Source organism: Centroberyx gerrardi, chromosome 8, assembly GCF_048128805.1.
Source record: "Centroberyx gerrardi isolate f3 chromosome 8, fCenGer3.hap1.cur.20231027, whole genome shotgun sequence".
Lineage (NCBI taxonomy): Eukaryota > Metazoa > Chordata > Actinopteri > Beryciformes > Berycidae > Centroberyx > Centroberyx gerrardi.
In genome coordinates, this window is record NC_136004.1 from 28,870,044 (window position 1) to 28,884,219 (window position 14,176).

General features: G+C 39.5%; 1 protein-coding gene across 2 annotated transcripts in view; it reads right to left on the reverse strand.

Moving 5' to 3' along the window:
- Nucleotides 1-12,930, reverse strand: part of mapk1 (mitogen-activated protein kinase 1) — a 30,132-nt gene extending 17,202 nt beyond the window's left edge. For both annotated transcript variants that reach the window (XM_071917793.2, XM_071917794.2), the window contains exon 1: nt 12,625-12,930. In XM_071917793.2, coding sequence (XP_071773894.1) covers nt 12,625-12,770 — 146 coding nt within the window. In that variant the 5' untranslated portion in view covers nt 12,771-12,930. The remainder of the gene's footprint in view (nt 1-12,624) is intronic.
- Between the last annotated feature and the right edge of the window lie 1,246 nt (nt 12,931-14,176).

Here is a 14,176-nt window from a genome sequence, read left to right on the forward strand (position 1 = left end):
GCGAGTAGACCACACCTGGTTCAACACGGCAGCTGAAGGCGGAGCTTCTGTGAAATTCCCATTCTTTGAACACAGGCAAAGCATTTTAACCCTTTGTGGCTTTGCAAAGGGATTGGATCCTACGGGAAGCTGCAAGGAAGGAGCCCCTTGCTGACTGGCTGCAGGCATACATCAAAACGTTGAGGCAGGTTGAAATTAGCGCTGAACAATTAATCGAAAAAATAAAAAACGCAATATGAACTTCTGCAATTTCCAAATCAAAGAGGCTGCAATTATCTGCTTAAGAGAGGCGTCGAAAATGGATTTCTGAATAAGGTGTTTTAGAGATCCAGGTAATCTTTCTCAGACCCATGATCATACTCATTAAATCCTGCACAATGACATCTATTTTTTTTTTTAACAAAATCACTTTTCTTTAAACAATTTTAAGGTTCTCAAATATTTATGACAAGAAAAATGATGATGTGAATTGCAGTTTAAATTGCAATTGCAATATTCTGTCAAATAAATCGCAATTAGATTTTTTGTCAGTATCCCTAGTTGTAGCCCTATAGTTGAAAGCAAAACGATTACAGGACTTTGCCTATGTTCATAGAATTGGTGCTGTGGTAATAACTATCATGAACATGAGCTTTGACTTACACCATTTACTTGGTGAATATGGAAAAATGTAATTATTGGACCTTTTATTGTAATCGTTGACAATGTTCAGTAAAACAAGGTCTCCTGAACATATACTAAACTGTACTAAACTGATGACACTGAAGGTTGCGTCACACACTCTGGATTAAGTGTCAGAGAGCCTCTTGGTGAGGAGTCTGCCATTCACCCCTGCACTCAGCTTAATAAAGATGCTCTGATGCCAGTAAGAGCTGCACTGGGGGCTCTTGTATGCCGCAGAGTGCATTTTGAACAGAATCTGCTCTGAGCTGCCTTTCCTGTTTCCTCTGCTTTGCTATTGTTTTATGAGCATGCTCAGTGCCCAGGAAGGAGGACGAGGAGGGGGGCAGGGGGCTCTGTTTCCAAGGAGATGGGAATACAAGGCTTTACACTGCAGCCACTGTGTTATGCAATAGGCTGTTACCATGACGATGTTCAAGGGGTTGGGTTGAGGGAAGAAGGGGAAAAGCTCACTATGCCAATGGGCATTGTGTACTGAGCACACAAGAAAGCCCAGATATGTACGTTCACGCACCAACAAGACAGGCATCGCCGAGTCCGATGCTTTGTGAAGGCTTTAAGGGAACGCTGATAAAGCAAGCTGAGGCTAGTGTGCAGGAAGGTTGACTTTATTTGCCTTAGATACTGTAGGAGGAGAGGGTCTTTGCATTACACCATTTATTAGTCAACCTAACAGCAAGTGCGCTGCTCATCCAATCCGACAATGTGAATATGATGCATATTCACATATTGTGTACTGAATCTATTGCTGTAAAGTCACATAATTGCTTCTGTTGTCACATCTTTCCTTCATTGTTATATTCTGCAAAATATGAATGATATTTTGATAGTGGTTCCACTATATCATATTCTATACAGACTTTAATATTATATTGTTTATAGATGTATATAGCTCATATTTCTAATTTAGTAAACCACATTTAAGTAGGCAATCGTTGCTGCCAACATCTGTATGTTAAAACTGTGAGTAACTGCATTAACTAACTTATTCCATACGTTTAGTAATCCTTATTGCTTCCCCATATTTCACTACCAACAGTCTACTTAACGTGTTTAAATTGTCACCAGCAAACATTTATATAACCCCACAACTGTTTACATTCTTTTTTTTATTGCTTTAGTGCTTATTTTATTGTGCTTATATTCTATTTTCTCTAGTTTCCTACTGAATCTTATTACTTTTGCTGCTGCAACAACCCGGCAGAGATCAAGAATTTCAATCTAAAACATCAACGGTAAACGTCAGGTTTTGGAGTCAGAATCAAAGAGCGAGGGCTTCTTTCTAGAGCCACCATTTTCCACCAACATTCAACACTCATACAGGGAGAAATCCATCGTCGAAGAGGAGAGAGACCAATTTCTCCACTGACAGCAGCCTCAATAGACCAGAATGCAATGCAGCCACAAGACGTGTTGTGTTTTGAGTCAGAGATGCGACTCACTTTTTCTCATCTGGTAAAACCAGATTACTATTGCTAGATTATTATCGCTCTCTCCACCTACACGTACTGAATGCAACAAGTTCAGGCCCATTTTCTGGGGGTTGTTGAAAGTCATTCTGGGAAACGTAGGAAATCACTAACTGAAGTAAACGAGGCAGGCCGAAGGAAAGTGTGTACACCATAAAAGCAAAAAAGCTTACAACACGTCATCATAAAATAACTCCTGGTAAGCATTGAACATCACCGTTTTTTGATACCAAACAATGCAACAGCATCCCATCCAAGGGCACATTTGTCTTTGCTATGTAAGGTAACCAGATTTATAATTCTAATATGAAAATGACATAAAATCACAGTGCTATGCATGATGTTTTGTGACAATGTGATTCTATGTGATTGCCTTTCCTTTCTCTATCCAATCCTATCCTGCCTTATTTTTTACACTCAACTTACAGGCTGGTATACTATCTGTAATTCATCAACCCCATTCTTTAAGCCAGGCTTTTTCAAATGGACACTTATTGTATGCCTTATTGATTTCAGTCAGTATCAATCACTTTCGATTGAAGCTGAAGCCATTTAACCATTCCCATTTCTTCAAATAGCCTTGGCTACGAAGTCTGTTGTGGGAGTAGGCCTACAGCGACTGAATTACACAACAGGCTTACTAGAGATCACAAGAAGGCCAAATACAGATGTGCTTCTATTTGTTATAGAATCAACCGTCAAGCCATGTTACTGGAAATTTGTCAGAACTTCATATACAGTACATTTATATGTTGTCAATATCTTCATTGGTTTCAGCATTTTTGCAGGTTTATTCCTCCTTTATCACAGCACAGCCACTGCCATAACGTCAGGATCAATACATTGTTCACCTGAAATTTAGAAGTAAGAGTTTGGCTTTCAACCAAGCGGCCAAAACCACAGGTGAATTTTGAAGCCAATAAGGAAGTGGCTGAAAGCTGCAATTCCTCTAACGTCCGCTAGGAGCCTTTGTTCTGGCTGCTCCGGCTCCAAAAAATGTCAACATGGCGGCGCTCGTGAACCCAAACTTTTGGCTTCAAAACGGCCCTTCAGAAACCTATGGGTGACGTCACACTCACTACGTCCATCTTTTTTTACAGTCTGTGCTTTCAACCTTAAAGTGTGGACACAACACACATTAATATCTGACCTAAAAAAAAAATCTCTTAGTCATATTTCTTTTCATTTTGAAAATTTCAGATTTAACTATTATATTCCACAATATAGTTGAGACAGAGACAGAGACAGCAACAACTGGGATGAGAAACATTCTGCAAATCGTCAACCACTAAACTACAGTACAATACAGTAAGCCTCCTTTAAAAAGCATTCATCATCATCTTGTTTATTTCTCTACCTTTAAGAACACTGCCACTCCCTTACGTAACCGCTGCATAACTTCCACTTCAACCCAACACTTAAACCACAGTATCTCCGTTTTGAGATCGTTATCAACAAAGTCATGGATTCCACAACCAGCGGAGTCTCTACATTCAACCAGTCGCAGTTGTTATCATTTTGTATAAAGCAAAATACTGCTAATTAAATAAAGCACCTATTCTTCCATTTGTCCTGGCTAAATGTGGGGGTGATGATGTATGAGGATAATCAATTAAGATAACCTTTCATACCTAATAAGTATAAGATAATAAAATGCAAATAATAATAATAATCTGTAATGTTTCTCTATACATCATCACCCAAGGATTCAACCTGACCAGTGAGAGAGTTTGTCACCAGATTAGCCAAACCGTCATCACCTTCACCTGTATTCAGCTTTCCTGATGTCTGCCTCTTGTCGTTAGTGTATCTAATCAATATCACAGCCTAAACTTCACATTTTTCAACTATACCATTACAGATTCGGACAAGAGTGTTGTCTCTGTTCATCTTGATGCACTTGCCATTTATTTTAAGTAAGGATCATTATTATCAACTAATGCCAGCATGGTACTGCTTTCTGAGATAAGGAAATGGTGACAAACAACAACAGCGTAAAACGATTTATTTCACATGCAAATACGTGTTATCTTTTGACTTTCCTTTCTCTGTTTTACCATGGTACAACAGGCGAGGCTGCTGGAGAAAAAACTGTGCACAAACTAGGGGGGCGTTTGAGCTGGAGGAGGGAGGAAGGTCTTCCCCGAGCTGGTTAGTGTTGTAAATTTGTCAGTCATCCCTGCTTTGTGCCTAGATTAGCACTGCTCCACTTCTATTTAAAAGCAGTTGAGTCAAAAACTGCAATATTTAGAGTAAATTCAACTCCTTGCCACTCACTTTAATCTCAAAATGTGACCAAGAGATACAATGAAAGCTGACTGACCACTAAAAGTGTTGCCTGCCATAAAATCATCATCATCACAGATCTCATAAGACAACAAAAGGATCCTAAAACATACTTAAACTGTTAGTACTGGATTTTGGCATAGAGTTGTTTTTTTAATCAAAGGTAGCAATTTAATAGTCTAGTAATAGAGATGGGACAATATATCGAAATTAAATACATCGGAATACAAGAATGTGACAATACGTATCGTGGGGCAGAAAAATGAATCTTGATATTAGCTCCATTTTATTCTGCTGTAGTAATCACAAATGAGATGGATTGACCATCACAGTTTTCACAAGCTCTCCATCCAAATTACATTATTTACACTTTGTAATGACATTTTTAAATTGTTGTTTACATTCTACCATCGCTAAAAAGATTTCTGTCTCGGAAATAAACATAATTCTGCATAATCAGACTTTGTTGTCGGCGCTAAACTTTTATTTATTACATCGTATCATGGTTGTATCGAATTGTATCGTGAGATAAGCATATCGTCCCATCCCTATCTAGTAATAGTTATCGTCTGTAATTCTGAGTAACAGTACCAAAAGGGTTTGCATGAATTTAAATCGGTGCATTTACTGAGAAATAAATACACCGATACAACAAATCTTTGAAAGGCCAACACGCAACAATATCTATGCACCAGTAAAATGCTTGCCTGATATCAGACAGAATTGTCAACTCGTTACACTCCATTTCCATCTTCAGTCTGACATTATTGCCTCCACTCTAACCGATTTCTGTGGGGGAGGGGGATTCGATTTTCCCTAACCAATCACTAGAGACCAACGTATCCGCCTGAATCTAACGTCATTTTAAGTCGACACTGATGCGAAAAAAACATCTCCCCTTTGAATAAATGCCTTCAAAGCAGAGTGCTGTTCGGATCTCAAAGTAATTGGTACTTTTAATTGATTTAGAACAGCCTCAATAGCAGTGTCTACCTTGTCTACAGCGGTCGCCATTGTTGTTATTACTCCTCGGTTCCCGGCGCACAGCTTGACAACGCTTGACAACAGCTTGACAACGGCGTTAATCCCGCCCGTGGCGCTGATTGGCTAATCGTTAGTCCCCCCCCGGCGCTCATTGGACCGATCATTTTTCAACCGAGAGAAACCGCTGTTTCATGTCACGATGCCAGACCGGAAGCAGTCAACTCGGTGGAGTGGGCGGATTCAAAGGTCTGGACCCAGGCAAGTAAAATGCATCTGTCAGGCCCTAATGAATAGCAATATTAACTCCAAACCGCAGCAACAGTGTGTGTGAATGTTTTACGTGCTGTTGAACTACAAGTCATCGCGCCCGTCTTGGCAGGCGTAATCACAGAAATTACACAAATTACAGAGTCCTGAATTGCACAACAGGATTTCAGAGTGTCAAGGCTCTCATTCTCTCCCTGCCTCTCCTATTGGCTGTGGAGTGGTGGTACTGATGTCAGAGGCAGAGAGGTTGCCGTGGAGATGGGCGCCACGGTGGCATTTCAAGAGGATGGCTCACGGCAGAATGAAGCGACATATCAGCAGCAGTTCAGAACCAGACGGGTCAAGGAGGCGAGATCCAAGATTTGTGGGAGAAACAGTCAGACTGAAGTGGTTAAATGCTCACCAGGTATTATATTGGGGGGTGTAGCGATAAGGCAGACTGTTGGCTTCACACCCATTTTCCATATAAGCAGTGGGTATCACTGGTAGCAAATACAAATATTTGGTAAAAGGTACCTTGCAAAATAATATATTTCTAGGTGACTGGTTATTTCTCAAAACAAATCACAACATCATTTTTTTTCCAGATAACACATCCAGGTTAGATTTATTAAGATTCTAGCCTTGCCAGAGCATTTGTAAGTATATTAAAGCATAGACTTATGTAACAACATGATCTGGATAATGTTTTTTTGCTAAAGAAAACTAAACAGACTGTTGTCCACAGTCACGCTCAAGGCGGGTGTGATGGAGAGGAGCCAATTCTTATCATTTGCTCAGGGGCAAGTCCAGGCTTCACTTGGGTTTATCTTGGGCTTTGATAGTCCTCATACCTTGGGTCTCCATCTGCTTTTTACCTCTTAGGTAAAAAGGTTTCAAACTAAAAGGATGTTTGGTTGGTAGTCTAATGATACGTTCATGTCATGTCAGATTTAATAATTTTAATGATAACTTTATTTATCGTACTTTTCAAAAATAGGGTTATAAAGTGCTTCACAGAATAACATACAACAAAAACAGTAAGACAACCAAAACCATATAAAACCTCAATGATAAGGATTTACCAAAACTACAAGCTGCTGACTGGGAAAAACCGTTAATCTTAGCGTCCTAGAGGTAATTACAAGCAGGACGAGCGGGAATTTTTTGAGGGCTCCAATATCTGCCACTTGGCATTATGAAGTGTGTAGTAAGTAATAAAAGTAATTTAAGTCAAAATGATCAGTTTTATTCACACTAATACTATCAATTATACTTAGGAGCAATACCTGCTTTAGTCTGTTTATGGTTCATTTTAAATTAACCTGTTAACGACCACAATTGACCATCCGATTGTCATCTTTTATACGGGCGTTCCAACACGTTAAACAAGTTAACGTTTCCAAGCTGTAGAAACGAGACGTCATCTCGTTCTTCCACTTCTTCCAATTGGCGTGAACGCAGCATAAGACACAGGGCTAATTCAATATTATCTTTTATCGTCTTTCAGTGGAATCATATGATGATAATATGATAATTTTGGGATATCATGATGCACAATTCTGCTGTTAAAATTGATGATAACAAGTTTTGTTTGACATCACACCCAACATTACCATTCAGTTCAATGGGATGAACATTAATTTGATTATTTAATATGCAATTTTGCATACATAATTATATATATCGATATCGCAAAAAATGATTATGGTTATGATTATTGTGACATTGATTTCAACCATATTGCCCAGCCCTAATAAGCCATACATTTGTATGACTATTACCCGTTTATGCCTTTATATACGGTATATAAAAACATTCTAAACACATGGAGCTGTATTGGCATTTCCCACTGATCTACCTTTCAGTGTGGGTGGGATAAAAAGGCGGAGAATGCCGTGACAGCTTCTGAATATCATCAGAGAGGGTGATTCAGTATCTTGTGATTGTGTAAGTGATAGTGTGCACAAACCGAGGCTTGTGTTAAAAGACTCAGTGCACCACGCTCTACACATCCCATAGCTGCTGGAAAGCCCTTGACATGCAACAAACTCACCGTCAAAAAGTGGCTGTTGAAAACAAAAATAGGCCTGAAAATGACATGGACATGCCTTACAGGAGACAGTTCTTCTTTCTATAATGTTAAACAGTAAACTAAATTTGTATATTATAACATAAAACTCTAGAGCCTCTCAGCTAACTTGATACCAGACCACCTTGTACCTTTCAGCAGCTGAAAAGAGACCAAAACTTGATTTTTTCCAATGGAGGTCTTAGTTCACCTTAGGGCTGCACAATTAATGGAAAACAAAAATCTAAAATTGCAATACGAACTACTTCAATTTCCAAATTGCAAGAGGCTGCAATTATTTTACCAGGGTGGTGGCTGGTGGGTGCTCAAAATGGATCCTAAAGATGATATTGTGGTGCCGAGCTGAATTTCTAGCCTATAAATTAAACTGCACATCATAAAAAAAAAACTTTCATTGTATTCAAACACCGCAAATATTAACCAACAATAACATACATACATAAAAATGTTCCTCGTTTGTTGAAAAATCTAAAAAATCTGAAAAATGTATGTCTGTATACTGTACTGCAATTTCTAGCGCAATTGTAATATTTGGCCAAATGATTGCAATATGATTATTTGTCAATATCATGCAGCCCTAGTCCTGTTTCAACCCACTTTCACGTGTCAAATCAGTATTTAGGCCACAAAGCCTTGCATAGAGAAGAACGTTCCCCAAACTACAAACTTGCCGGGAAACATGAAAGTAAAGGATAACGTCGGTGTAATTTCAGCCCCCCCCCCCCCCCAATCGCCATTATTGCCCATGAAAAGTCTAAACCCAATCAATGTCACTGATTGGGTTTAGACACTGATGTCACTGTCTGCTCTACTGCAGGCTTACCTCCCTCTTATGCTCCCTCTGTTTCCAAAAACACGTTAAGAAACAGCTCGCAGAGACATACTGCTGCTGCATTAATATTCTGCATGTCTAATGATTGATCCCTTTTGCCTAGTGTGATGCTTCTGAATAATTTCTCGATAATGCTGTGTGTGCACGTGTGTCTATGTTATATAATGTTGGGGCTCATCATATTTGTAAATGCTTTATATAATGCATGCCCTTGTATGTTGCTGATTGTTTGACTGCTGGAACGTGTGTGGCTGAATTGCATTGAGCATTTTCTTTCTGTCAATTTTATAAATATTTTTGATCTCTTCTCTCTCTCGAAAAAAAAGACAACTCAATCTCAGCAAGACTACCTGATTAAATAAAGGATAAATGGGGGAAAAAGTGTCAAAAAGCTTGTGATCTGCTGACTTGAGTTCACAAACGCTTTTAAACTAGTATGTATTTTCATAGTCATTTTCACAATATTATGAGAGAGGAAAATCCCTAGCCAAACACTGTTGTAGTAGCGGAAAACAGATGTCATTTAAAAACATATTTCAGTTACAAGCCAAATGACAACCATTAAGTACAAACTGTGCAGTATTGTCACTGGAGCTGCTGCTGCACCTCAAAGTAGCACAATAACTGATTCAAAATCAAGACAAACTCAAGTACGACGAGTGCAAGGAGCCCAAGGCTGCTGCATCGCCCGCTCCAAATGCCTGTAATGGGAACATTGTACAGCTCGCCATCCAATCCATCAGTCTCCCATAGGTGCAGTGAAATCACAGCAGCAACATCAAGGTGAAGTACCGGGCTGTTATGTGAACATGCAGAGTAAAAAACACAGTAAGGGATGTTGATCTAGCTCTTGCTGCTGCTACGAGGCGTTAATACTGCACTGATTTAGAAGGACCAAACGAAAAAGATGAATGTAATTTGTTGATTACAGAGGCAAGAGAATTTGTTCTCAAAATCATCTCTTAGGAAATGAAATTTCGTGCTGTGATTACACCTACAGTTCATTTTCTTTGGGTCCAAACCCAAGTGGAAAAGTTTACTTTATTGCATTTTTCTATTTGGTTCATTCGTTTGGTTCGTGTATTTGGTTTGGCAGCTTATTTATTGGACAGAGTTTTGGTAACCTGTCATCCTGCCAGGTTAGAGATTTTGGCAGCGAAGGAGAGTCAAAGCAAATCTGATTCCAGTCCCTGTAACTTTAGCTAAGCATGATGGACTTGTGTGCACTCTTTGCCGTAATTTTCCTTCCTGGTTCCATACCGGTTAAGAACACATGAAGAAATAGCTGAGTAAGGGCATCTCCTTATAGCCATAAATGTTCTGTAATTGGTTCGGATTATGTTTGCACTCCTAACGAAATGCACTGCAGTTCGCTTGAAAGACGACAAAGACTCACATTTTCAGGCATTTCGGTGCTGTTATTTGGTGCCACCCGAGTTTCGAATGGCCTTGTTCTCACCTGCCCAAATGAACCAAACTAAAGGAGTATGGCCCCGTGTCCACCAAAGACCTGTGAAAAAAACGCTGGCGCTGTTCTGTCATTAATTCCAATGGAAAAGCTGCGCGTTCAGCGCCTACAACCCAAAACAGGTGCCTCACCTCTTTTTAGCGCTGAGTGCTGTAAGCGCTGAACCTGTTCTCGAGTTGAAACAATTTCAACTTTTCGTAAGCGCACCGCTTGTCAATGTCACTTCAGAGTTCTACCAACCAATGAGGATGAAGCAGGGGCGGGACCAAGAGCCGGCATCCTGCCGTTTAATAGCTAACGTTAGCTAGGCTAACGTTTAGCATAGCAACAACACCAGGAGACGTGTTCTCAGCGCTCCCCACTCCAGCGCTCACCTGATGCGGCCAAAGCGCTCAGCACCAGCGCTTCAAGCGCATTCACACATGCTTGGTGTGAATGCGCCATTAAAATTAGTATTCTGCTTTAACCTGTTGAAGTGCCATTGATGACTGTTTTTGCACCAGACACCTCACTTGTCCATATCTACCACCTCACCACCATCCTTTGGTCTAAAGTGAGATGAGAGGATCATCAATAAAAGTTGCCTGAACTCAGAGCAAATTATAGCAGGCCAGCATAAAATAGTAACTTTACAGCTAACATAATAGGTAGATCTCTCCTGGGTAAAAATCTTCTGGCGCACAGGAAGTGATGTGTTTTAGATTACCGGAAGCAGCAACAGCGGTTTGTTTGGAATAAACAGAAGAAGAACTGGGTAGTTAGCATGAGCAGCGATAGCCACCATGGTTGAACAGACAAAGAAAAGAGCGCCACCTACAGAAACTCAAACTGCATCAACAGAAAATCCAAGCTCCGCCCACACTGTTTGATTGACAGGTGATCTCTGGGAAGTGCAGTGCAGAAATACCACAGCGATGAGCGCTGAGCAACAAAGATGGAGACAAAATAAAAATATGAGTATCCTGCAGGTTACCACTTGTAACATATCAACATTAAGTGGTGGTTATAAGGATAATTACATGCCTGGTGTTCATTAAAGTAGTTCAATTTCTTTGTTGACCTTGTGCTTCATAGTTTCAAGTTTTGACCAGTTTACAGCTTGCAGCTTGCAGCATTGACTCTGAAGCATCAAGTTGTCTCTTAAAGCTACAGCAACCTCACTCTTGGCCTCACCACACTGGAACCTTAATAGTAAACTGTATTTAATCTCTTCTGGCTGCTTTGAACAACAATATCAATCGGTAATTTGCCCCTAAAATCACTGTCAGGCCTCGTGTTCTGGTTCCCTTGTTGATTTTTAGTCTTTGATTTTTGTGTTTTTGGTCTTTGGGAGAGACTTAATCTTGTTCATGAATATACAAGGAATTATCTTGAGCAACTGTCAAAGATCATAGGAGAAACATCTGTGATGCTAAACAACTTCTCTGTAGCCTGGCTCTGTGCCAAAACACTATTCTCAGCAAACATGCTGTACTCACCACAAAAACCTACACTGCTGTTGTTTTAAACAAATAAAATATATTACATAATACAATGTGCACAATTAAGGTCATCTCCATTACCACTGGCTGAAGAAACAAGAAGATTCAGTGGTATAAAAAAGGCCAGAATTTGTAATGTGATCAGGATAAAGTGAAAATGAAATTGAGTTTATGTTCATTTGGGATGGTTACTATGATGATTTGTATTTTGAGGTAGTGTAAAAAATTCCTTCACATCAATAAGTAGCCAGTGGCTACTGATGCAAATGTCAAAACTCTTATGAAAAAGAACGACAGTAATCCTAGAATACATTTTAGAAAGATATACAAATATCACAACACAACTTTTAAATATTGTGCAACTACCACGGGTCAAAGAACATGAAAATCATATAGTGATACAATAAGAGATAAAAAAAAACCCCAACAAGATTAAGTAGGATACGGTCTCTATTGCGTACCACAGACACGCTATTAAGTCCCTATAGGAATATTATGTAGCCTAAAGGCAACTGTGAATATAACGTTGAGTACTGCAGACACACTGCCCCTATGGTAGGTATACTAAAGTGTTATTTTATATTTTGGGATGAATAACAGCAACATTAAAACCTAAATTAAGGAGAAAAAAGGGGGGAAATGAGATTTGCAAAAGCAGAAGTAGTTTTGTTGGGGAGTAAAAAGGTGCAATGCTGCTAATAATAATCCCAATAACAGTGATGCAAATGGTTTGTAGGCAGAAATCTGATCACCAATGATGCAAGTTAGCTAGTGGTAAATTAAAAAAAAAAAAAAAAAAAGAGGTGAGTAAACTATGATTTCCACTCGGTGGTCATTACAATGCAAAAACTCCACCAAATATAATCAAAAAACAACGTAAAAGCATTCATTTAACCTTTTATTCTCCTTAACGGACCCCGTCTTCGTCTAACTGACATCAGTTTGACACTAGTTGCTGAGACGTAAGCTAGCTAGCTATTTACATCGTAAACACTCACTGTATGTCAGGCAAAAAAGAAGAATCTGGGTGAAGTCTATCCACATACCCGCGGATAAAAAAGTTGGATAAATTGAGTTTTGCTTACCACACCATCCCGTAGGCTCCCTCGCCGATGTAGGAGAGGTTGCTGTACCGAGGCCCGACGTCGAAGGCCTGCCCGCGGACCAGCTCGGCTCCCGACCCGGGGTTGGGGCCGCAGCCAGCAGGGGCAGATACCGCAGCTGTCGCCATTATGAAAACTGGCTTTCCACTCTATCAAAAAACACAGACTAGAAAAAATATATATGTATTTGTATCCGTCGTCGTTCTGACCGGACCAGAGTTTACAGTATGGCTTCAGTAGGTATATGGAGTGATATCTTTTTGTTTTCCGTAAATGTGCGTTCAGAGCAGGGCGACCACACCAGCAGTGAAAATAACTGTGTGTTGTCGCAGGCAGGAGCGAGCGCGAGCGGAGAGTTTGCTGCTGCAGGAAATAACGGAGATGGTCACGTGACACAGTGATGCCTTCAAGTGCCGTGGGGAAAACATCGGGATTTTCGACTTTAAAACACCAAAAAGTGGGAAATATGACTGGGAATGTCGGAATACTTTTTGTACAATTATTGTTACAGGCAGGCACAATGGTTAAAAAAATCATTAAAAAAAATAAATAAATCAGAACATCGCCATACAGTAAAAGCAACAAAAGTTAAAAAAAACAAAAAACAAAACATAACGGTCATATTAGTTCTAGGGTGCAAGCCAACAGGGAAGGACTCTAGGACTCTAGGATAGATTACTGCCTTTTAATGAATTTACAGAAAACAATACTGAACAATTAAACGAATAAATAAAATGTGAGATGAAAATAAAAATGTCATTTGGGGTTTTGGAGACTGTTTTCATGTAGCTGTGTGTGTGATCAGGGAGGAACCTTAATCATTTTGGAGGTGGACACATGGCTGCAGAGATCCAGCAGCCTATTTAATAAAAGGCTAATAACGGCCCCATAAATCGGAACTACGAGCTTACGGGGAGAACTTGAAGGCAGCACAAAGTGTTGCGTGTGGAAGGAAAATGTTTCAGTTGCTGAAACTACAGGTTGTAAAGCCTGTATACTGTATGTATGTATGTGTGTGTGTGTGTGTGTGTGTGTGTGTGTGTGTGTGTGTGTGTGTGTGGATGGATGTGTGTATGTATGTATATATGTATGTATGCATGTAAACATGCACATACATTTTGTTGTCTAATAAGCAGCAGGGTTCAGGTGTCAATTCATGAATGAACACATCAATTCCAATTCAACTGTGGAATAGGAATTTGAAAAAACCTGCAGGAAACAGAAGTGGAAATGGAATGGAATTAGAACTGGAATTTCAGGAAGTTTAATTTAATTCAGTGAAATTCCATGTTTTTTTGTTTTTTCTTACCACATACCTGTGATTACACACAGTGTTAAACATTATCTGAATATCATATCAAATATCCTACTGAATATCATAACATGTTAAAGGGACCTTTCAGGTGGTATTTGATGCATAACCTGTAATTGTAATCCATACATTATGATTGAATGTTTTTGATTTGTTGAACTGTCGTTTATCTGATTCATAGTGTTCTGATTTATAATGTTTAGCGAGTCGAGACAAACTCTC